Source organism: Eulemur rufifrons, chromosome 30 (assembly GCF_041146395.1).
Source record: "Eulemur rufifrons isolate Redbay chromosome 30, OSU_ERuf_1, whole genome shotgun sequence".
Lineage (NCBI taxonomy): Eukaryota > Metazoa > Chordata > Mammalia > Primates > Lemuridae > Eulemur > Eulemur rufifrons.
Window position 1 is genome coordinate 68,504,494 of NC_091012.1, and position 22,270 is coordinate 68,526,763.

Below are 22,270 nucleotides of genomic sequence, written 5' to 3' on the forward strand. Positions count from 1 at the left end.
CCCTGAGCCGCTGCGGCCAGTCGTGCCCGGCTAACTTTGAAGGGGGAAAACTGAGTAGCCGGGCTGGAGGGAGGGGGCTCGGGGCCGCGCTGCGCTCCCTTGGCCCCACGGAGCCCCCGGGCTCCCCGCAAGCCCCCGCCGCACCCACCACAACCTCAGCATTGGAGCCGGCGCGGGTGTCTCCCCCGCGCCGCCGGGCCGCCCTGGGCGGGACTCCTCCCGCGGCCTCCGGGGCCACGGGGCGCGCGCAACAGGCGGCCCGAGCCGGCGGGAAGCTGGAGCGCCGACGGCGTCGGTCGCGGAGGGGTGTGGAGAGGCGAGGCCAGGCAGAGCCCCGCGCAGCCATGGAGTCTCTCCTGCTGCCGGTGCTGCTGCTACTGGCGGTATTGTGGACGCAGGCGGCCGCCCTAATTAACCTCAAATACTCAGTAGAAGAGGAGCAGCGCGCCGGGACGGTGATCGCCAATGTGGCCAAGGACGCACGGGAGGCAGGCTTCGCGCTGGACCCCCGGCAGGCCTCCGCCTTCCGCGTGGTGTCTAACTCGGCTCCGCACCTCGTAGACATCAATCCCAGCTCTGGCTTGCTGGTCACCAAGCAGAAGATCGACCGTGACTTGCTGTGCCGCCAGAGCCCCAAGTGCATTATCTCGCTCGAGGTCATGTCCAGTTCAATGGAGATCTGCGTGATTAAGGTGGAGATCAAGGACCTGAACGACAATGCTCCCAGTTTCCCGGCGGCACAGATCGAGCTGGAGATCTCGGAAGCGGCCAGCCCCGGCACGCGCATCCCGCTGGACAGCGCCTACGACCCGGACTCAGGCAGCTTTGGCGTGCAGACTTACGAGCTCACGCCCAATGAGCTGTTCGGCCTGGAGATAAAGACGCGCGGCGATGGCTCACGCTTTGCTGAACTCGTGGTGGAGAAGAGCCTGGACCGCGAGACGCAGTCGCACTACAGCTTTCGAATCACTGCACTCGACGGCGGCGACCCTCCACATATGGGCACCGTTGGCCTCAGCATCAAAGTGACCGACTCCAATGACAACAACCCGGTGTTTGGCGAGTCCACCTACTCGGTGAGCGTGCCAGAGAACTCGCCTCCCAACACACCCGTCATCCGCCTCAACGCCAGCGATCCAGACGAGGGCACCAACGGCCAGGTGATCTATTCCTTCTACGGCTATGTCAACGACCGCACGCGCGAGCTCTTCCAAATCGACCCGCACAGTGGCCTGGTCACTGTCACCGGTGCCCTAGACTATGAAGAGGGCCACGTGTACGAACTGGACGTGCAGGCCAAGGACTTGGGCCCCAACTCTATCCCGGCACACTGTAAGGTCACCGTCAGTGTGCTGGACACCAATGACAACCCTCCCGTCATCAACTTGCTGTCAGTCAATAGCGAGCTTGTGGAGGTGAGCGAGAGCGCCCCCCCGGGCTACGTGATCGCCCTGGTGCGGGTGTCTGATCGAGACTCAGGCCTCAATGGACGGGTGCAGTGCCGTTTGCTGGGCAATGTTCCCTTTCGACTGCAGGAATACGAGAGCTTCTCCACTATCCTAGTGGACGGACGACTGGACCGCGAACAACATGACCAATACAACCTCACAATTCAGGCGCGTGATGGCGGCGTGCCCATGCTGCAGAGTGCCAAGTCCTTTACCGTGCGCATCACTGACGAGAACGACAACCACCCGCACTTTTCCAAGCCCTACTACCAGGTCATTGTGCAGGAGAACAACACGCCTGGCGCCTATCTGCTTTCTGTGTCGGCCCGAGACCCCGACATGGGTCTCAATGGCAGTGTCTCCTACCAGATTGTGCCGTCGCAGGTGCGGGACATGCCTGTCTTCACTTATGTCTCTATCAACCCCAACTCGGGTGACATCTATGCACTGCGATCCTTTAACCATGAGCAGACCAAGGCGTTCGAATTCAAGGTGCTGGCCAAGGACGGCGGCCTGCCCTCTCTGCAAAGCAACGCCACGGTGCGGGTCATCATTCTCGACGTCAACGACAACACCCCGGTGATCACAGCCCCGCCGCTGATCAATGGTACCGCCGAAATCTACATCCCCCGCAACTCTGTCATAGGCTACCTGGTGACTACTGTCAAGGCAGAAGACTATGATGAGGGCGAAAATGGCCGAGTCACCTATGACATGACCGAGGGCGACCGTGGCTTCTTTGAAATAGACCATGTCAATGGCGAAGTCAGAACCACCCGCACCTTCAACGAGAATTCCAAAGCTTCCTATGAGCTTATCGTCGTGGCCCACGACCACGGCAAGACGTCTCTTTCTGCTTCTGCGCTCGTCCTAGTCTACTTGTCCCCTGCTCTTGATGCCCAAGAATCAATGGGCTCAGTGAACTTATCCCTGATTTTCATTATTGCCCTGGGCTCCATTGCGGGCATCCTCTTTGTCACTATGATCTTCGTGGCCATCAAGTGCAAGCGAGACAACAAAGAGATCCGGACCTACAACTGCAGGTAAAGCCAACTTTTCTTTCTTTCCTTCTTTGTCTTGGATGAATAAGATGTGTGTATCTGTCTCTGTGTGAAAATCCCAGTGCTTTTGTTTTCTACTTAAATGCATGCAGCATACTTACAGTGCTTCTTTTTGGAGGGTGAAAAGTTTGTGACAGTACAAGTTGATCAATTCTTTTGATCTGACAATTTGCTGGAAGACAATCATTTACTGTTGGAATGGATTCTGTCACATAATGATGATGAGCAGAAAAGCAATTATCATTTTAAAATTTGCACAGCTGTCTTCATGAAGTTATGGCAGAGGGGAAAGAGAGAGAGAGAGAGAGAGAGAGAGACACTGAGATTCATATTTTCAGCAAAACCACGAAGGACCACAATTTGATTTCCAGGGGCACACTGTTTTGGTAACAGGGTACTAAAAGAAGGAGTGCTGACAGCTTCCCTGTCCTGCTATAGAGATAAAGTCTGGAGAGAGACTGGGAGTGGGAGTCTAAGATGAGAAATGGAGAGTAGAGTAAGAGAGAACTGGAGTGTGTGGGGAGCAGGTGATAAGTGTTTTTTAGTCTATTCTTGGCTTGTTTTGTATCCAGTCCCCAAACATCTGGCTACATAAAGTGAAATTCTATCAGGCATCTGTATGTTTTCAAATATCTGGTTGGTTGGTGGTGTGGAGACCAAACATCCCAATGAGGGACAAGATTTTGCATCCAGATGTTTCCAGTAAAAATAGCAGCCTTCTGGAGTTAATGGTGCTTTCCTCTAATGTGGAACTGTGTTGTGACTTTAAGATCTGGTTGCTACCAGTGGATGTCACTATGGGCTACTGTGTTACAGTTTCTCTTGAAGTGTGTGCTGGATTGTGTGTGTGTGTGTGTGTGTGTGTGAGAGAGAGAGAGAGAGAGAGAGAGAAAGAGAGAGAGAGAAAAGAAAGGGGAGGAGAGATATGTGGAAACATAGTAATTAAAACAAATATTTCCTGATAAGCACATTAGAGGGTCTTGCTGAAGCCCTTCCTTACAATTGGATAGTGCAAGTCTAAGCGTTTCTAGAATCCAATATAGGGTAATATACGTAATTCTTTTTCCAGCAGTGTCTCATCGAAACAGTTGAAAAAAAAAGTTGTTTCTTTAGTTTGCTGAAAATGAATGATGCTGCTATTTCCAACCAAGGTGTCTGTGTGCTTTCAACACACCTACACATCAATGTGTCTTTTGTGCCATTTGTGCTTGCATGTTAATCAGTCAAAATATGTTCCTGTAGGTCCGGTTTGTATTTGATACCTTCTGAAATGCACACTTCTGTGAATCAGAGCCCCCTGAATATGTAACAGCCATGCAATTATTGTTTCCCTTTTACTATTCTCTGCGTTACACAAGTTAGTAGACAAATGCTAACCACACATGAATATCAATCAGGTGCCATAAAAGAGCAGCTGCAATGCCTCATAAATGCTTTAATCCTGTTACTAGTGAAATGGCCGTGACTTTTCTTTCCTTCAGCACCAAGTCATTTCAGATGGGAGAAATGGAAATTAATATTGCTCTTACCTTTGAAACCTGTGACTGCCAGTGGCAATTTTTATAGGAGAAAAATGTGGGGTCAATAAAATTTTATTTATATGGAGATGATGATGGAGAGGACTCTTTTTAAGCCATTTTCTCAGCATAAAGTAAATGCATAACACTCTTTCCTGGATGAGAAAGAAATAAGCTTGAAATAAAGATATTGAAGGCTTTGCCACCTCTTGGTGATGTATGAGTAGAAGTGAGAGCTCTTTCTGAGAGCTTGCCAGGGAGATTATTAAACAAGGAGGAGAGCATTTGAATATTGAAAAAAAGAGAGTAAATCTCAGTGCTCTTCAATTTCACCCCAAAGTGTATTTTGCAAAACACTCTATTCCCTGTGATGGTTTGGGATTAATGAAGTACAGTATAATTAAATAATTGGTCAATACAGCAAGGGCTGTGCAATGAATGCCTCAGCTGAATAATTGGACGGGGCATTACCAAACTTACCCATCATGGGTAAACAAAATGATTAAAACTTCCCATTGATGCCGTAAACAGATTAGAAAAGAAAATCAACCCTAGCTCTGGGGTTTTGGGGATTTTATCTGCTCCCAAGTCCCAGCAGCATCAGCTTGCTATCACTGCAAGTCTGCCTGGCCACAGAGTGAAAGGGTGAGGGGAACTCAACTGCTTAGCTCTAGGTAGATCCCAGGGACAGAGCTAGAATTTGCTTCTGTAGATATGCAATCTCCCCATCTGCTCAGACTTTATAGAAACCTAAAGTTCAGGAGTGTGTCTTTCCATGTGATCAGGCAGAGATTTCTTTTTCTCATCCTCTGCAGAGTCTTTTCCTGAAATACACTCATTTATGAGACTTGCGAGATGATCTGCAATTGCTGCTTGAATTGGGCTCCCTTTTTGTATTCAGACAATTAGCTTTGTCGAGTGAGAATACAGGCACTGTCTTTCCCTTGTAAAGATCAACCTGTATTATTTATTAACCCTATTGTTTTGCTGATTATTGCCCAGAAATTAAATTTCCAAACAATAAGATAAATCATTATGTGCAAAGTAATAAATGACTTTGAGAATCTGGCTATATTTTAATGTATTTCTTTTGACAAGTCTCTTAATGCTTGGTGTCTTTGGTGCACATTGCTGGGTCTATGTCAGTGTTAATTAAATTGAGCTCTTTATGTTCCAGTTGCAGCACAGCTGCTTGTAGGTACACCTGAATGGAGAAGGATGCTGAATGCACTAACCTTTAAATTCCTTTGCAGTAATTGTTTAACCATCACTTGTCTCCTGGGCTGTTTTATAAAAGGACAAAACAGCAAGTGTCTGCATTGCATCACGGTTTCTCCTATTAGCGAGGAGCAAGACAAAAAGGCAGAGGAGAAAGTGAGCCTAAGGGGAAAGAGGTAAAAAGGCACTTCCCCTCATTCAAATGGGTTTGGCTATCAGATTTCTCTAGGAGAGGAGGGGGTGGGGTGGAGAGTAGAAGGAAGGGAGTTGGGCTAGGGCAGGGAGGAGGGTGTGGAGAAGAGCGGAGGTGACATGAAAGGATGGGGTCTGATCTACCCCAGTCCAAAACTGATGAGGTCAGTCATAGAGGAAGCTGATTAAGGGTGTTTGCCATGTGGTAAATGCCTGGAAGAACTGGCAAGGTTTTTTTTTTTTTTTTTTTTATTTCCCTCTATTTCCTTTTCTGTTAAATTGAGACTGGCTTCTAATTTCACCCAGGATTTCCTTTGGGTTCCAGGGAAGCTCCAGTTAGAGCATTTTCGTGCTTTCTGTCCCATAGGCTCAACTTTCCCTGTCTCCCCACCCCTGCTCACTGGCCACTCACAGTGAAAAATTCCAAATCCAAAGTATAGAAACTTTTTTTTTTTTGGCGGGTGGGTGGGAGGTAACTATGTTTAATATGAAAACTTTATGGCCCTCAGCTTGTTTTCGCATGTAAAAAGCACAGGGAGAAACTCGATGATGTAATGCGCCAGGATAAGGAGCTGGAGCAGAGATGGGGGTGCAACCCTCTGGGGTGCTTAATGTTTATTAATCAGTGCATGGTTTGGGAGGGCATTAGCGATTCATGCTGCCTTTTCTGTCACGTAGAATTGCTGAGTACTCCTATGGGCATCAAAAGAAATCAAGCAAGAAGAAAAAAATCAGTAAGAATGACATCCGTCTGGTACCCCGGGACGTGGAGGAGACAGACAAGATGAACGTTGTCAGTTGCTCCTCCCTGACCTCGTCCCTCAACTATTTCGACTACCACCAGCAGACACTGCCCCTGGGCTGCCGCCGCTCTGAGAGCACTTTCATCAATGTGGAGAACCAGAATACCCGCAACACCAGCGCCAACCACATCTACCATCACTCATTCAATAGCCAGGGCCCCCAGCAGCCCGACCTGATCATCAACGGTGTGCCTCTGCCTGAGGTGAGTGCAGCTAAGTGACTCTGTGAGGTCCTCCCAGAACTCCTTGAGCTGCTTTCTGGACACCATAGGCTGCTAAAGTGGCACATCCCCTGGCAGGGGTGGGGAGAACATCTTTGTTTATGCCCATTGCTATACTAAGGGTTTGCTACCAGTGCTTCTTGGGGCAAAGGGTAACCCATAATATTGGACCTTTGTATAGGGGTGGATGCTGGGAATGGGCGCCCAAGGGGTCTGAGCCCTTAAAATCCCTGTATGGTGTCCTGGCATAATTCAAGTTTACTCCACCTGTTGCAAATATGGCATGCTTGACAGCCAGTGGTACCAGCATGCCAGTTGAAGTGGCTTAGAAAGAGTCACCAAGTAGTGTTGAAAATGGATGAAACCCTCTAATGCCCCAGGGCCAATTTCCCAGTGTGAAAACAATTCAGCCTCATAAAGCCCCCTTTTGCTTTTGCTTTTGTCACACCACTGTTCTCTAGCATCTTGCTGAGAATATGGATGGGCTGGTTAAAGGGAGGCAAGCAAAAAAATTAAAAAGCCACTTTGCCATTTCTTAGCAGTTCCAATGGTAATGTTTAACAGTTGAGGAGTTTGAAACTGTCATTAATAATGAAAAATTTTAAGAATTGGCTATGTATTTGAGTTAGCTCTGTTTCTCTTTACTGGGAATGAATATTTTCAAATGGAAGCATTTTTAAAAACATGATATGGTCAGATGCTCAGGGCAATAGGATGATATGTGGGTGATGGTGGGTGGATGGCTGGGTGAAAGGTTATAAATAATAATTTTTAAGTTGATTTCATTTTTTCCATGAGTTGCTTAAGTCCCTCTTTGGAAATTTGATGCACTGGGAGGCGTATGCCCTCTTTCAGGCTACCAATGAAAGGAATACTGCACACTTGAAGAGTATATCCACATTTTTCAAAGCACCTTCCCGAGCATTGTCTTGTTTGATCCTCACAATCAGGTATCTTGCTAGATTTCCCTTCAGTAGATGATGAAACAGAAATGCAGAAATGCTAAGGGACTTACTCAGACTCACGGAATTGGTCATCAAGAAAGAGAAAACTAGGCCGGGCGCGGTGGCTCACGCCTGTAATCCTAGCACTCTGGGAGGCCGAGGCGGGTGGATTGCTCAAGGTCAGGAGTTCGATACCAGCCTGAGCGAGACCCCGTCTCTACTAAAAATAGAAAGACATTATATGGACAACTAAAAATCTATATAGAAAAAATTAGCCGGGCATGGTGGCGCATGCCTGTAGTCCCAGCTACTCGGGAGGCTGAGGCAGTAGGATCGCTTAAGCCGAGGAGTCTGAGGTTGCTGTGAGCTAAGCTGACGCCACGGCACTCACTCTAGCCTGGGCAACAAAGTGAGACTCTGTCTCAACAAAAAAAAAAAAAAAAAAAAAAAAAAAAAAGAAAGAGAAAACTAGATCGAGGTCCCTTGCAAGTGCTGTTTCAGTGATACCTTCCTGCCTCAGAAATAATTCAGTCTGACTACCCAGGCTATGATGCATATGTAAAATGGCCTCCTAGTATTTGTATCAATTTTGTAGGGCAAAGGGGCCTTAGGACCACTTACATCGATTGCTTCTCTCAGTTTTTGAAAAATAATTCACAACAGAATTAATGAGACGAAATAGCAGTGCTTTTAATAAGCAACTATGGTACTCTGCCAGCAGCAAAAGCACCAATCTTTTTAACCCATAACTCTACAAATAAGGATTTGTTGAAAGTCCGGTATTGTGTTAGGTAGACTCAGTTGTAATTAGTAATGTCAGTGAAAATTACTGAGGCCTAGACTGTAGACTACTTGGAAGCCTACTTGTGGACCACCAACAGTTCAGCAATAGAGAGTTAGAGGTAGTACCGTGTAGTAGAATCAGATAAACCATTATTTTGAATCTGGGGATCACCTCTTGCTCCGGAACCTCTCTGAGTCTCTGTTTCCTCATCTACAAAATAGGCACACCTGTCAGGCAAGGTTGTTTCAAGGAATATGACTTGTGTAATGTAAAGGGTGTCTCCCTAGGCACTTATAACCAAAGAGGAATTTAGGCTGGTTCTATATAGACAAGACCTACAAAGTGTTGTGTTCAGACTATTTATATTGGTCATTTAAACAATGGAAGTGAAAGACGCCAAGGTTGTGGGTTCAGTTGCCAACAGTGCTGTTACTTGTGGAGATGGACAAAAGGACTGAATCCTAAAGGCTTGGTGATCATTTATGCAATCGATTCAAGGCACTAGAGAAATGTGAGCCCTGATGTTTGAAATACATGGAGGGGGCAGGAAACATATGACTATTTCTGCATGGTTTACCTAAGACCTTGGTGTCCTTTCTGAGATTCTTCTATGGGCAGAATGAAACAAAGTATTGCTTCAGTTATTTAGAAAAGCCATTTAAAGTCTCAATTCTGATCCGGTTCCTGTCTAACAAATCCAGATGCTCTCCTTATTTAACAAAATCACATAGATTTGGTGTGTAGGGCTGGTTAGGACCAAGTGAGCATGTATTAGACATGGTGAGGTTGTGTGCATTTCTAGTATGCAGTCCTGGAGAGTTCAACTGACAAACCCATTCAGAAAGGAGAGAGGACCCTTCAAGGCTGAGCACAGACCAGACCCTTTAACCTGCATCTGTCACAAAGTCCTGCAAGGGGAAAATGACACTTCTTTTTTTCATCTCAGAGGTCCCTGAACGTGGACTGGGTAGAATACTTAAGTTCAGTGAAATCTATAGAAGAGCAAGGATGATTAATTCATTAATTCAGCTGATATTTGTTAAGTGCCTACTCTTTGTAAGGTTCTGGCATTAGAAAGATGAAAAAGACAAGAAATGCACATTTTAGTGGAGGAGGCAAGAAAGTAAATAGGTGGTTTGCAATACGGGATAATCAATGCTACTATAAGGTGCAATGTGACATTCTCCATTGCTATGTTAACACATTGACTGCCACACTAGAAAAAAAATTTTTCCTTGGGGCCACAGTGTTTCATTATGAAAATAGAATAAAACCTTCAAAAACAAAATGATCCTTTCTAATTTAATGAAAAATTTGTCATTTTTATTGTTTCTATGTTTTTTCAATAAAAAGTAATATAAAAACTTGAAAATTAGAAATGTAAAAAGTAATGTGAAAACTTGAAAAATAGCTCATAAGGGTAAATAAAGTGTTTTTCTTGACTTGTCAGGCTTAAGTGTAATTTAAAGGTAAACATAAATAGAAAAATGAAATTTATTGACTTCATTTAATCCACGTTTTTAGAATTAAATTGTCAATATTAATTGTAACAATAAGAACATCAACAAGTGAGATTTTCACGAACCAACTGCAGGGTTTTGCTTCACGAGGCTCCAGACTCAAAAGTAGCGTGAGTTGAATACAACTCACATGGCAGTTAATGTGTTAATAATATTCTGATCTATTTCCTACCTTTTCTTTATATTTTCCTCATTAATTCCTCATCAACCAAGAGAGCAACATTTATTAAGCAATTATAGTACAGAATAAGTGCTATGATGTGTAAATATAAGATTCTATGGAAACTTCTCTATTAAATTTTATTATCACTTACATTGTTCTTTATATTATTTCGTTAAACTTTTTATTTTTTATTTTTTAATTTTCTCTTTTATTTTTCATTAATTCAACTCATTAGCATTTATTATACACTTAGAGTATGCCAGATACTGTACTACTTGCTGGAGATACAAAAATAAAACCCTTGATTTTTGACTCCAGGGAGCTTACAGGGAGACAAAGTAAACAGATAGTTTCAATTCAGGGTAACTTCTCTTTCCTGAGCATACGTTACATTCTTACTCTCCAGGTTGAGATGAAAGGTCACTACACATTAGGTTCCTCTGCTGGGCTATCTTGTGACAAACCCATTCCCTTCATTAGCTGTGGAGTCAGTTACAGGGCTTACTTACTCTCAGTGGTATTATAGATGAGTCCGGTCAGACCTGCTGCGCTGGCTGTGTGCTGCTTCTACCCCATCACATGTTGAAATGTATCACCATGGCGTTAGATCAAAGAAGTAAGCATTGCTGGAGTATCCACTCAGCTGTGTGGCAGGGACCATGCAGGAGGAATCCAAATAAATATAAGATGTAACTTCTGTCTTCAGAGAGTTCACAGTCTAGTTGGGGAGCTGAGATCACCTGTTACTTTGTAGACTCCTTAGTACTCCCTTCTCCTCCTTCCGTGGTCACCCTGCCATCATTTATATGTAGATTTGCTGTTGAGCTCTTGAATTTTGATGCCGAATGGAGGGTAACTCTTGCATCAGCGTGCAAACCTAGCCACGTCTGAACAGAAGCTAAAGGGAACGTGATTTTGAATGCAGTTAGGTAGGTAAGGAAAAGGGAATGGAACACTAGTCTAGAGAATTGGAACTCAGTTTCTAGTATTGCAGAGATAATCCTGCATAAAATTGTATAATCATTATTTACCTGTCCTCTGATGTTGTTTGAGAAATCAGCTACATGGATTTTGTGGTTTTGTACACAAATTTGAGGAGGCAAAATCAAGGATGCCTTTGCTGTTTACAGAAGACTTTTGTAGAATTAGTGATGTCAGGTATCTTTTAAATATTTTAAATTGAAGGACGAAGTTTGTTCTCCTTGGCATCTTAGTTTATTTTGTTCATAGACTAAGTGCATATGTGAATGAATGAGACAGTGCCTGCGTATGTTTGCATGTTTGTAAATGTCTATGGGGCGGGGAGAGAAAAGAGTGAAGAGAGACGAAAGGAGGTTGACAAAGAAGGAAAATAGAGAAAAAAGTAGGTTTGTCAGTTTGCTAAGATTTTACTAAAAAATTCCAGTTCTTTTGAGAGGCTCCTTAGTATGGCAAATAATTTTTCTCCCAATTATATGGACTGGAGGCATGCCTACTGGGTGCCTCTGGATGTTCAAAAGTGTTATTCCTTTGTACATGAGCATTACTACATTACCTTTTGTGTCACCTGGGCCCTGGTCATTGTTGGAGGAAGAAAATGCAACTCATTGCTTCTACTGGGAATGGAGACTTCGGTGAGGACTCTTCTTGCCTTCAGGAGGGGTAAAATGAACAAAACACTCAGTCTCTTTTGTGAGGTATTTTTAAATTTTAGTTTTCTGGTATTGAATGTTTCTGAGCTGACAACACTAAGGGAGTGATAGTGAGCAAGAGCTTCCAGAATTCTGGACATAGATGCATAAGGATTTAGATTTTGGTTTCAATCTTAATCTTGATTTCTCTCTATTTTCTATTTTTTGCCATAAAACTGTAGTATCTTTGATATGAGGCATCCTAAGGGGTGTGTGTGCAAGCTCTGCTATGGTCGCTCATGCAGCATCTTCATAAGTAACGACGTAGTAGCAGTGGAAGGGTTTGCAGAACAAGAACTTGTGTGGTAGGCAAATTGAATGTTTTCAATTATCCTACATAAAGTCTGAATGCATGATCATCTTAGTGCAAATAATGGAAATAAAACATCAGTTAGACTCTGAAGAAAGATAAAAAGAAAGAAAAAAATAGCTCAGCAGGCTTTGGTCCCTAAAACAGAGTTTTAAAGTTAGAGATTTGCAGTAATTTGAGTGAAACTCTGGTCTAACGACAGCCATAAACCTATCAGATGGCAGATTCAGAAAGCACTAGAAAATTAACAGGTATGATGAGGCTTGTTTGGATAGCATGGAAATGACACAAAACATCACCTCTAATTAAAACAAACCAACAAACCCTTCAGTGAGCATGTAAAAAGGAAACAAAAAAAAGCATGTAATAAGGAAACAAAAAACGTTTGTTTCCTTATCACAATGGGGTCTCGGAATCATTTAAGTCTTATCCCTAAGGGTTAAAAGTAAACATCAGGCTGCAGGAGAAAGCAATGAAAAACAACATAGCCCACATCTTTCCAAGTATTCTCCTTCCAGTTTTCTTTAAAAATCAAGGGCTCCACTTCTACCAGCAGTCACTCTAGGGCCACCCTGTTGCCTACATTGTATCTTATTGGCCCATGGCACATCAAGGTGAGGCAGCTTGTTTCCCAGCGGGGATCCGCTTGCAAGATGTGCCTCAGAATAAACTGTTCCTCTGTCGTCTCCATGCAACTGCCTTAGAACTGAGTTAGTTTACATTAGTATTTGCTAATTTATTATTATCATTCCTTATTGGCAATTAACTGGTTACCTTAGAGATCACCTCTCTCCCCATACACCTTCACTAAAGTTGAGCTCAGCCAGAGTGCTTACTAATGATCCTGAGATTTCTCTCCCTAGGGGCTGGAGGCAGGACATTTTCCAGAGAGGCCTCTGAGGCTTTGGAATTCCTCTTATTAGAGGACCACTTGTTTTGGGTCCTAGTGGCCCCACCTGATTTTTCTCTGATTGTCAGACAGACTTACAAGGTGGGAGGAGCTGCAGACCTCTCCCTCCCTAACCTTGCGAGTCTCTGTTGTGGCTTCTGTATATTGTACCCATAGGCTGAAGCTAGGGGGTTGGGGGATTGCTTTTGAGGAATTAGAGGACTAAAAAAGGATGAAGTCACCTCCTGGCAAAAGCTGGAGTCTTTCAGTTATGGCGCTGCAGTGGATCTGAGGCATCTGCCTGGAGTTTCAGATGTTGACCCCTCTGCATGTGTATCTCAGCTCCCAGGACTTAGGGGAGGCCAAGCTTTGCCGGATCAAGTGACTCAGATGTGAGTAAATGAAGCCATTTGTACCAGAGGCCTGGGTGTGAGAGGTGGGAGGCTGGCTCTGGAGCAGCCATTTTCCCTCACTGAGAAGAGGCTTGATTTCTTGATGTGTGACTGGCTGGCCTTTAATGTGAGCCTCATTTACTTTGAACAATTGAGAGGCTTGAAGTGAAAGTCCCAGAGGATCAGTTGTTTGCAGAGGGAAATGTTCTTCAAGTTACATTTTCTACTTGGCTGTTGTGTAGTTAGAGTGGTTTTCGTGTGGGCTGCATGGTGGGGTCACTCAGCTTCTAGTGGGTGTACCCAGGCTGCTAGCGCCTCCCTGTGTCTCCCTGGGGGAATGATGAGGAAAGTCTTGCAGCTGTGGGGACAGCAGCTCTGCCAGCTCCAGGAGTCTGGGCTCCCATGCAGAAACCTTGTTTGCTATCATTCAGCATTTTGCTTAAAAATATTGGCTAAGACCACATAGCTCCACGGCATTCCTAGAAGAGGAGTCAGCAAGGACCAGTGTTTCCACTCTACCATTATGAAAATGAAGTTATAGAAAAGGCAAATGACTCAACCAGGCACACAACAATTGCAGCCAAATGAGAGTCCATTTCACTTGACAATGGTTCCTCTGGTGCAGCTTCCAAGTGCTTTCTGTCACGTAACAGAAAACCTGATTGGGTTCTTCAGGAGGACCTGCAGCTATATCTTTGATGATAGTTGCATTCCTGAAAAACTGTACAGCCAGAGAGTGTTTGTTTTGCAAATTAGATGCTATGTTAACCATAGTAGTGGTATTCTATACTTAAAGAAACTTTGTGATGGATCCTTTTGTAAAAGGAAAGAGTCCTTATATAATATGAATAGTCAACTCCTAACCAATTTCCTTTGTAAGTCTGGATTTTTACATATCTTATTTGCTTAAAATGAGATTCCTCACATTGACAAGATTGACAAAACCTTTGACAGGTGGGATAATTCATTATTCCCTGATGGCTGATATCTAGACCTTGAATCCTCACTGGTTAGCTTTCCTGGTTGAATTTCACTTGATCAAAAAAATTCAATTATGTAACATTTAAAATAACCAGAGTCTGGAAAAGACAGATACATCTGATCAAGATTTAACAAATGTTAACATTTCATATTTGCTCCAGATTTAAAAAATGAAATGAAATGTTACAGCTATCCTCTTCCCATCCTGTTCCTCTCCCTTCACTCTTTGTAAGCCTGTGCCTGAAAGAACAGAAGCCCACCACGAATATTTTTGGTGTTTTTTGTCTTCCCCTCTTGAGCTCCTTCCTGAGAAGAAATGGCTCCCCCCTTTGTTGTCCCAGGCCTTGAAAGCTCCCCACGTTAATAAGAGTTTCTTGGATTGTTTAGCGCCTGGGAACTACTTTGGAAAACGAAAGAGTGCTCTTAGACTTTCCTTTAAATTTAGCCTTTGGGGAGGGAGAAAAAATTACTTTTCAGAACAGAAAAAACAAAAATGAGAGTGAGAATGAAACAGACAGATTGACAGACACACAGGTGTTAGGAGCAACTACCTTGAGGGTTTTGAGCAAAGCATTTGGGATGAAGCAGGCAAGAAGCTCGGTGTCAAACTGGTGTTCTCCTTGAGCTCAGTGTTCACAGACTAGCACCAGTGCTTCTTAATGTCAGATGCTTAAGCACTGCCTTGATGTGCATAGTCTTCTGATGCTCCATTAAATCTCTGAGTGCCAGGGTGGCCAGTTTTCAGCTTCTCCCACTGGGCCCCATCTGGCCGCTGTTCTGTGGCAAGCTGCTCTCCCTCACTGCCACCAGCACTGGCCTTGGCGGTCTCTGCTTTCTGGATTATTTTCGCTCCTAAATCTGATTTCCAGAGCATGAAGGGCACCTCTTCTCAGATCGTGTAGTTTGCTTTTCTGAACAAAATGGATTCCATGTGTAAGCTGGCAGGAAGAAAAGTTCAATCCAAAGGCCAGACCCCTCTTTAGGGGAATAGAGGTGTGTGTGTGTGTGTGTGTGTGTGTGCATGTGTGTGTGTGTGTTTGTGCATGTGTGTGTGTGTGCATGTGTGCATGTGTGTGTATGAGAGAGAGAGAGAGATCTCAACGGTGGGGGGCGGGAACAAACATCATCTGCTTCTCTTACTCACTTATCTGCTTTTGTGATGATGGAGCTGATCGTACCCATGTCTATGATCTTAGGTCCTCTGAGGCCTCCTCCCACTCCCCACCGACACTCTGTTATTTGCCTCTCGGAAGGAAGTGCTCATAAGGCTACTAGTCACAGCAGGGTATGATTCCCCAAATATGAGGCCAGGGCACCCCGATTTGATATAGCCCAAGGATAGATCTCCCAGGGACTATTTTTAATTGAGAGCTCTGAGTAGGAAGCAGCTAAATAATCATTGCTGTGCATATAACCCAGCTTTAAGAATACCTTGTGGTGCATATATTTTCAATTTCTTGGAAATTATTTTCTGAGCCTTGGTTTCTCTTTTTGTCTCTTTTGGGCATAATTCTATTTCAAACTTTCCTCTTCTTCTTTAATTCACCTGGCCTGAGGAAGTCTGGTTTGGGCTGCCTATGTGTACAGGTAGTTTGCTATAAAATCATATCTTTTCTAAGTGAGATGCATGAGTAGGGGAGACTGTGTCAGACTGTATTTAGAGGGATTGGTTTAACCTTTAAGCAACTTTTTTATGATTAAAAATGTCTGTAATATGGCATTCATATTTGAAATTTGACATCCTTGAGGGAGGCAGGGCTCTGGAAATGCAGGGACGAGCAGAGGCATCTGGCTATCGGTAATGGTGAACGGCTTGTTGGATTTCCTTCTCTGTGCTGCTAGGCACAGAGGCCATGAAGGACACAGCCTCACTGCCCTCATAAGGCTGGCATTGACTATGAGATTGCTGTACTGATCATTTATTTAATTAGTGCATTTCCATTTTTTCCAGGATAGACTTTTGAGTGATGGAGTATGCTAATGGTAATGTTTGTTCCTAAGAGCTTAGGGGAGAGAACACAATGGCATTAGTATTAAATAATGGTTTTTTTCATAGTGGGGTTTTGCCTGATTTTTTAATTGCAAAACAATTTGTGATAGTTATGGCTCTTTAAAAACAAACTCAAAGACTACATATGAAACACCAAGTTTCTGTGTGATTTGTGAGCTTGCTAATGGCATGCGTGTCCTTACACCTTTAAGTCACTCTCTCTAATTTTGCCTCTACTAGTAATTCTTTAGAAATGGAAAAAGGGGTGTGCTTTGCTGCGGTAAAAATATTATAAGGAAATACCTGAAATGGAAAGAAAGCTAAACTGCCTTTGCACAAACTATACATTGTGTAGTGGCTTGTTAGAGCAAAACCTTATAAATCTGGTAAGCTATAAATGCCATGGCACTGCACATTGCTGGAATGACAACTGGGTGCTCAGTCTTTGCACATCTGATCATCAGGTACCTTCAAGAGGAGATCACAGAAGGTGGAGAAAAATCCAGAATTGAAAAGGTTTGTGGCTGTGCATGGTGTCATGTTTGGAGGTATGGGTCAAAACATGTGTGTGACGCTCACAACAAGTTACTCTCCTCACTTTTGGGCCTAGTAAACATGAGGACAGTTTTTTCTAATATGTGAATGACCCTTTGAGTTACTGTATATCCAAAGATAACAATCTAGAAATCTGCAAAACAGATGAAACAATTTAAAACTTCATATAAGAGAAGCTTTTAGTTCATTGAAACCTGTTATTACTAAGGAAATTAGCATCCAAGACACTGAGAATTCTGAAAAATCCAAGCAAATGCCAACCTACACCAAACCTGGAATAGTATGTGAGAAGATTGGATTAGGGGATCTCCAAGTTCCATCCAAGTGTAATTCTGTGCATTTTTGCAGTACTGGTTTGAAGGGCTTCAAATAGCTGCCTGCATTAAAGTTTGAGTCCATGTGATGACAATAGCTACTCTATTGAGGGCAAAGGATTTAGCTATGGCAGGTGACACAATAAGTACAGACCTTTAGATTTTAAATGATGGCCACAGATTCTGTGTGTAATCCAAGTTGTGAGTGTGCATGTCAAAACAGTGGCTTCCCATTCAAATATGGCTTTCTGTCCAATGCGAGTTCTTCCATAAAGACAGCGACGAGTATACTAACCTTGCTTCAGTTCGTCTGAACTTGTCCTAGGGATGAATAGGGATGCAGTCCTCTTGCCTGGCAAACTAGACCTTTCAGGAGAACACGAATTCACTTGAATATAAATTTCGTTGATTAACACACTACCTAAAAATTCACAGAGCTGGAAGTCACCGAGATCTCCTTTTTAAGTTGGATATTCTTAAGAACTGTTTTGTATATCATGATGAATTATCTAACCTTTTATACAGTTGAAGGCCAACATTATGGAAATAAGCAGCTTTTTATTCCATTCTAAGGTCAGTCTAACCAAATTATGCAACTTCTAATGCAATTGCTTGAAGCTTCCACTTTGAAAGTTTTTTCATTTTAATACCTTGCAACAGAGATAAATATTTTAGCTACTATTCATGCTTAACAGTATATTTCACTGATTGTCATTCTCTTTGTGGGATTTGTTGGCACGAGAGGCAGTCCACCATGGCTCTGCTCAGTTTGCTCTTTGCTATAGATTATCAGCTAAGAGCCAGAATTCAATAAAAAATGTATTTTTTTGTTGTTGTTGTTATTTTTAAGTTCAGGCCACAGGAGGCTGACAGAGCCCTACAGAATCAATATACACAGGGCACTTGGGGTTTTTCTTGAGAGCCAAAAATGAAGTAAATTTTCTTTGAAACTAGTTTTTATTCCAGAATTATTAAACCCAATGCATGGTGGAGGCTGATGGATTACATTCAGCAGTATTTGGGGCACTCTCTGTAACAAGGCAATCCATTCTTTCAGGGAGCCAACTGCTACTTCAGGGGAAGAGGAAGTTAGTGGGGGCACTCTTGGGGAGCTCTGCTCTACCCTAAGCTCCCTAAAAAAATAATTTTCCCTGAGCTCCTTGAGGTTGGGGCAAACTCTATGTAATTCCTTTTGGACAGTGTTAAGTATTTATTAAGTGTCTCTTTAAAAAAATTTCAATAGATTTAGGGAGTACAAGTGTTTTTTGTTACATGCATGAATTGTATAATGCTGAAGTCTGGGCCTTTAGTGTACCCATCACCAGAATAGTGTATGTTGTACTTGATGGATAGATTTTGTCTCTTTTGTCACTGATGATTTTAGTTCTACAGTGGCTATAGTGCCCTACTCTTAAAGAGCATTCATTTATTCTAAGTAAAACCTGGCCCTCTATGATAATTTGCATCCAGACTTTAGTGAATGGACTTACTGTTTAGTAGTTAGGCTCTTTTCAGAAAATGATTTTGGCTTGAAAATATCCACCCATTCATCCACATACCAAATATTTATAGATCATCCTTTACTGACTAGCCCTGTATTCAGCCCAGAGAGATATAGAAAGACTATAAGCAGTACCTACCCTCATTACTTACATGGTCACTGAGGAGACAAGATGAAAGTTAAACATATTTTCTTTAAATCAATGAGGAAAGCAAGGATTATTCACTAAGTGGTGCCATGTAATTGGTTAATGATTGGAAAAAATATGATATGATTTACTATATTACACAAATAAATTCCACATAGATTAAAAAGTTAAGGATGAAAACTCAAGTAAAATTATTAGATGAAACAATAAATAAATATCCATCTAATTTTGAAATTGAAGAAAACTTCAGAAGCATAAGAGCAGTGGAAATGAACACAAAGAAAAATACCAGCAGCTCTCACTACATACAATTTAGAAATGTCTATATGTCCAAAACTAACATAGCTAAATTAAAAAATAAACCATAAGCAAGGAAAATATTTGAAATTTATATCACAGACAAGAATCTATATTTATTTATTTTGTTTTTCAGCTTTATTGGGGGCATAATTGGCAAATAGAAATTGCATATATTTAAAGTATACAATTTGACATTTTTATATACGTATACATAGTGAAATGATTGCCACTGTCAAGCTAATTAACATATTCATCCATCTTCTCATATAGTTATCATTTTTTAATGTCGAGAACATTTACGATCTACCCTCTTAGAAAATTTTAGAAATACAATACAGTATTGTTAACTATAGTCACCATGCTATTAGATCTCTATAACTTATCTTGGATAACTGAAACTTTGTACCCTTTGACCAGTATCTTCCTATTTTCTTCACTTACAACCCCTGGCAACCACCATTCTACTCTGCTTCTATGGAGATCCTATGTTTGTTAATTCGTTAATCAATTCTACAAGTATTTATAAGAGTGCTTACTACACATTAGTTATGATTCAAGGTGCTGGGGATACAGCAGTGAGCAAAACAAAGTCCCTGTCCCCACTGAGTTTGCATTTTTATGGACAGAGACAAATAATAAATAAATATATAAAATGTTAGCTGATGATATGGAGATTAAATAAGGAAGTCTGAAGTGTTCATGTTCTGTCAGAAATGAGGGTTGCTTTAGGAAGGTTAGGGAAGACATATCAGATAAGAGGACATTTAAGCAATACCCTTATATATAAAAAGCTCTTACAAATCAATAAAAAAACAAACACCACAATACAAAAAAATGTAAAGTGGACACAAATTGGTGATTCATAAAGAAGCTGTACAAACATCCAATAGACGTATAAAAATATTTCAATCCTAGTAATCAGATAATAGCAATGGAATACTATTATTAATTTTTAATTGCAAAAACTATGCAAATTTATTACTAAAAGAGTCAAGCCATACAGGAGTGTTAAAGTCTCCGCAACCCTCTCCGCACCAATTTATCACCTCAGGGGAATCAGACAATTTGATATGCAAGATGTCATTTTTCACTTTTCAAATTAGGAAATATTTTTAAAAAACATCCAGTGATGGCAAGAGTGTGGTTATGATACACTGCTACAGGGTCCATAATTGATAGAATTTGATATACTCTTTCTTGGGGGCATTTTGGCAATACACATTAAAAGCCCTAAAAATATCAAATATTTCTACCTCTAGAATTTATCTTGAGGAAATAATGTTAGATCTGCATAGAAATTCATGTACAAAGGTGTTCATCTCAGCACAATTTATAGAAATAAGAATTGGAAATATCTTAAATATCAATATGTGAAAGGCTAAATATATTATGATACATACATATTCTACAATACTATGAAGCTGCTAAAATATTTTGAGGAATATTCAATGACATAGGCAAATGCTCATGGTATCATACATACATTAATTGAAAAAATCAGAAAACAAAACAGCACATATAGATTAATTCCAATTGTTTAAAAATGTATATACATACAAAAAAGACTGGAAGGAAAAAAACAAAAGCATTAACAGTTATCTCAGGTTGTAGGAAATCAGATGATTTTTACTTTTTAAATTTCCCAAATTCTCTACACTGAACATGTATTATTTTTGAGATCAGAAATGCAATTACCTTAAAAAGTTAACTACTATACTATGCAGTATATATTAAGGGCCAAAGAGTTGGCATACACAGGGTGCATAAGTTATTCTGAGGAGGGACAGACCAAATATATTTTTTATTTTCATTGTTCAATCAGATCATACCAGTTTTTCTTCCTATTTTTCTTTTCTTGGAGGTCTCTTTCAGATGATAACAGGTATGAAGGCATACATTTAAAAATAACCCTTTTATTTATGTGAGAAATAGTTGTGAAAAGTATTTTTTCCTCCTTCATTCTTGCCCATATGTATACTCTTGTAGAAGTAGATTTATCTCACCAGTGTTAGACATCTGGTTCACAAATTTTATTTTTAGGATGAGAGGTTTTAAAATACTAACATTTAACTGTAACCTGTACAGATATTTAGTACCATAAAAATGATGTAGGCCTTATCTAAGGGACACTTTTGGCAAAATATGTTTTTTCCAGTACTCTCTTTAGTACCAAATGGCCAATTGGTATGGTGGGGGAACCTTTTCAGTATTCTCCACTATTTGATTTCATGTTCTTGCTGCTTGGCTCTGAGGCATACTGCTTGAACGTGATAGCTTCAACAATTGGGAACAACAAAAAAGGCAGTTAATGGTCATTGAGATGCTGAAGATTTCAAATCCAACCTTGACTAACTGCACTATTTTTTCTTTTTTCAACAAAATGGAATGAGTTCAGTCCTTTTACAAAAGGCCAATTTATTTGATTGCCTTATCATCTAGTAGCCTAGTTTTGAACAGCGTAAGTACAAAAACCAGTATCCTTTGGAACACCTCTTTAATGGATGTCTATATAAACTTCTCACATACTAAGTACTATACTAAGCTGCAAAATGTTTAATTCAGTGGCCCCGTGTAGATAGACATCAGAACTATTTAGGTATTGTAAGGAAAATTCTCATGGAATAAAACCCACACAGATGCTTCACACCTCCTCCCCCGCATAGCTAATAGATGAGAACTCTGTGCAACATCACTCTGATTGTGGATGAAATGTTTGCCTGCTACAGGAAAGCATCTGTGGCCTAATTCTTTATTCTGTCCCTTGGATAAATGGAGACCATGGCCTTCAGTAGTCTCCATTTCTTATATGTACAACCATTTAACTAGATGAGTTTAGATTTAAATTATAAGTTTTTCATGTTATAACATGGAGCATTGGATAGAAATAAATACCTATTGCTTTTTCATGTGGGTGAATACAAAAGAAGTGACTAAAAATTGAGGGGAACCCCCCATAGTCTCTTTTTTACTTTAATTCCTTAATGTAAAAGTCTTTATTTAAAGAAATATTGAGAATGTTTGAAACTTGATTATGAAGCAACTTTAAAAGATTCACATTTTCCCTTTGTATGGCTTAAAGATGAGATCATTTGGATTAGAAAAGAATTTCCAGGAAATTAAAATATTTAATTGCTTTTAAGCCAGGATTTGGAAGAAGTTAATGTCATAAAGCAGAGTGTTCTAGCTGAAAAAAAATTATGTAATATTATGTAAATTCATATCAGCATGAAAGTGAATATAAAACTCCAGAAGGTGATAAGAAGATTGAAAGTGAGGAATTTTGTTTATTGAATTCCGATTCTATTTACACTTGTCAGTCTGTGGGGGTTTGGGACTGGCTGTGAGGAAG

The 22,270-nt window shown here is 41.4% G+C and overlaps 1 protein-coding gene across 3 annotated transcripts in view; it reads left to right on the forward strand.

Annotated features, from left to right (window-relative positions):
• Positions 1 to 344: 344 nt before the first annotated feature.
• PCDH19 (protocadherin 19) overlaps positions 345 to 22,270 on the forward strand; it is a 99,674-nt gene continuing 77,748 nt past the window's right edge. For 2 of the 3 annotated variants that reach the window (XM_069463796.1, XM_069463797.1), the window contains exons 1-2: positions 345 to 2,491; positions 6,115 to 6,442. In XM_069463796.1, the coding sequence (XP_069319897.1) occupies positions 345 to 2,491; positions 6,115 to 6,442 (2,475 nt within the window). Of the gene's footprint in view, positions 2,492 to 5,279; positions 5,421 to 6,114; positions 6,443 to 22,270 lie in introns of all 3 variants that reach the window. The other variant, XM_069463795.1, reaches the window with a different exon arrangement.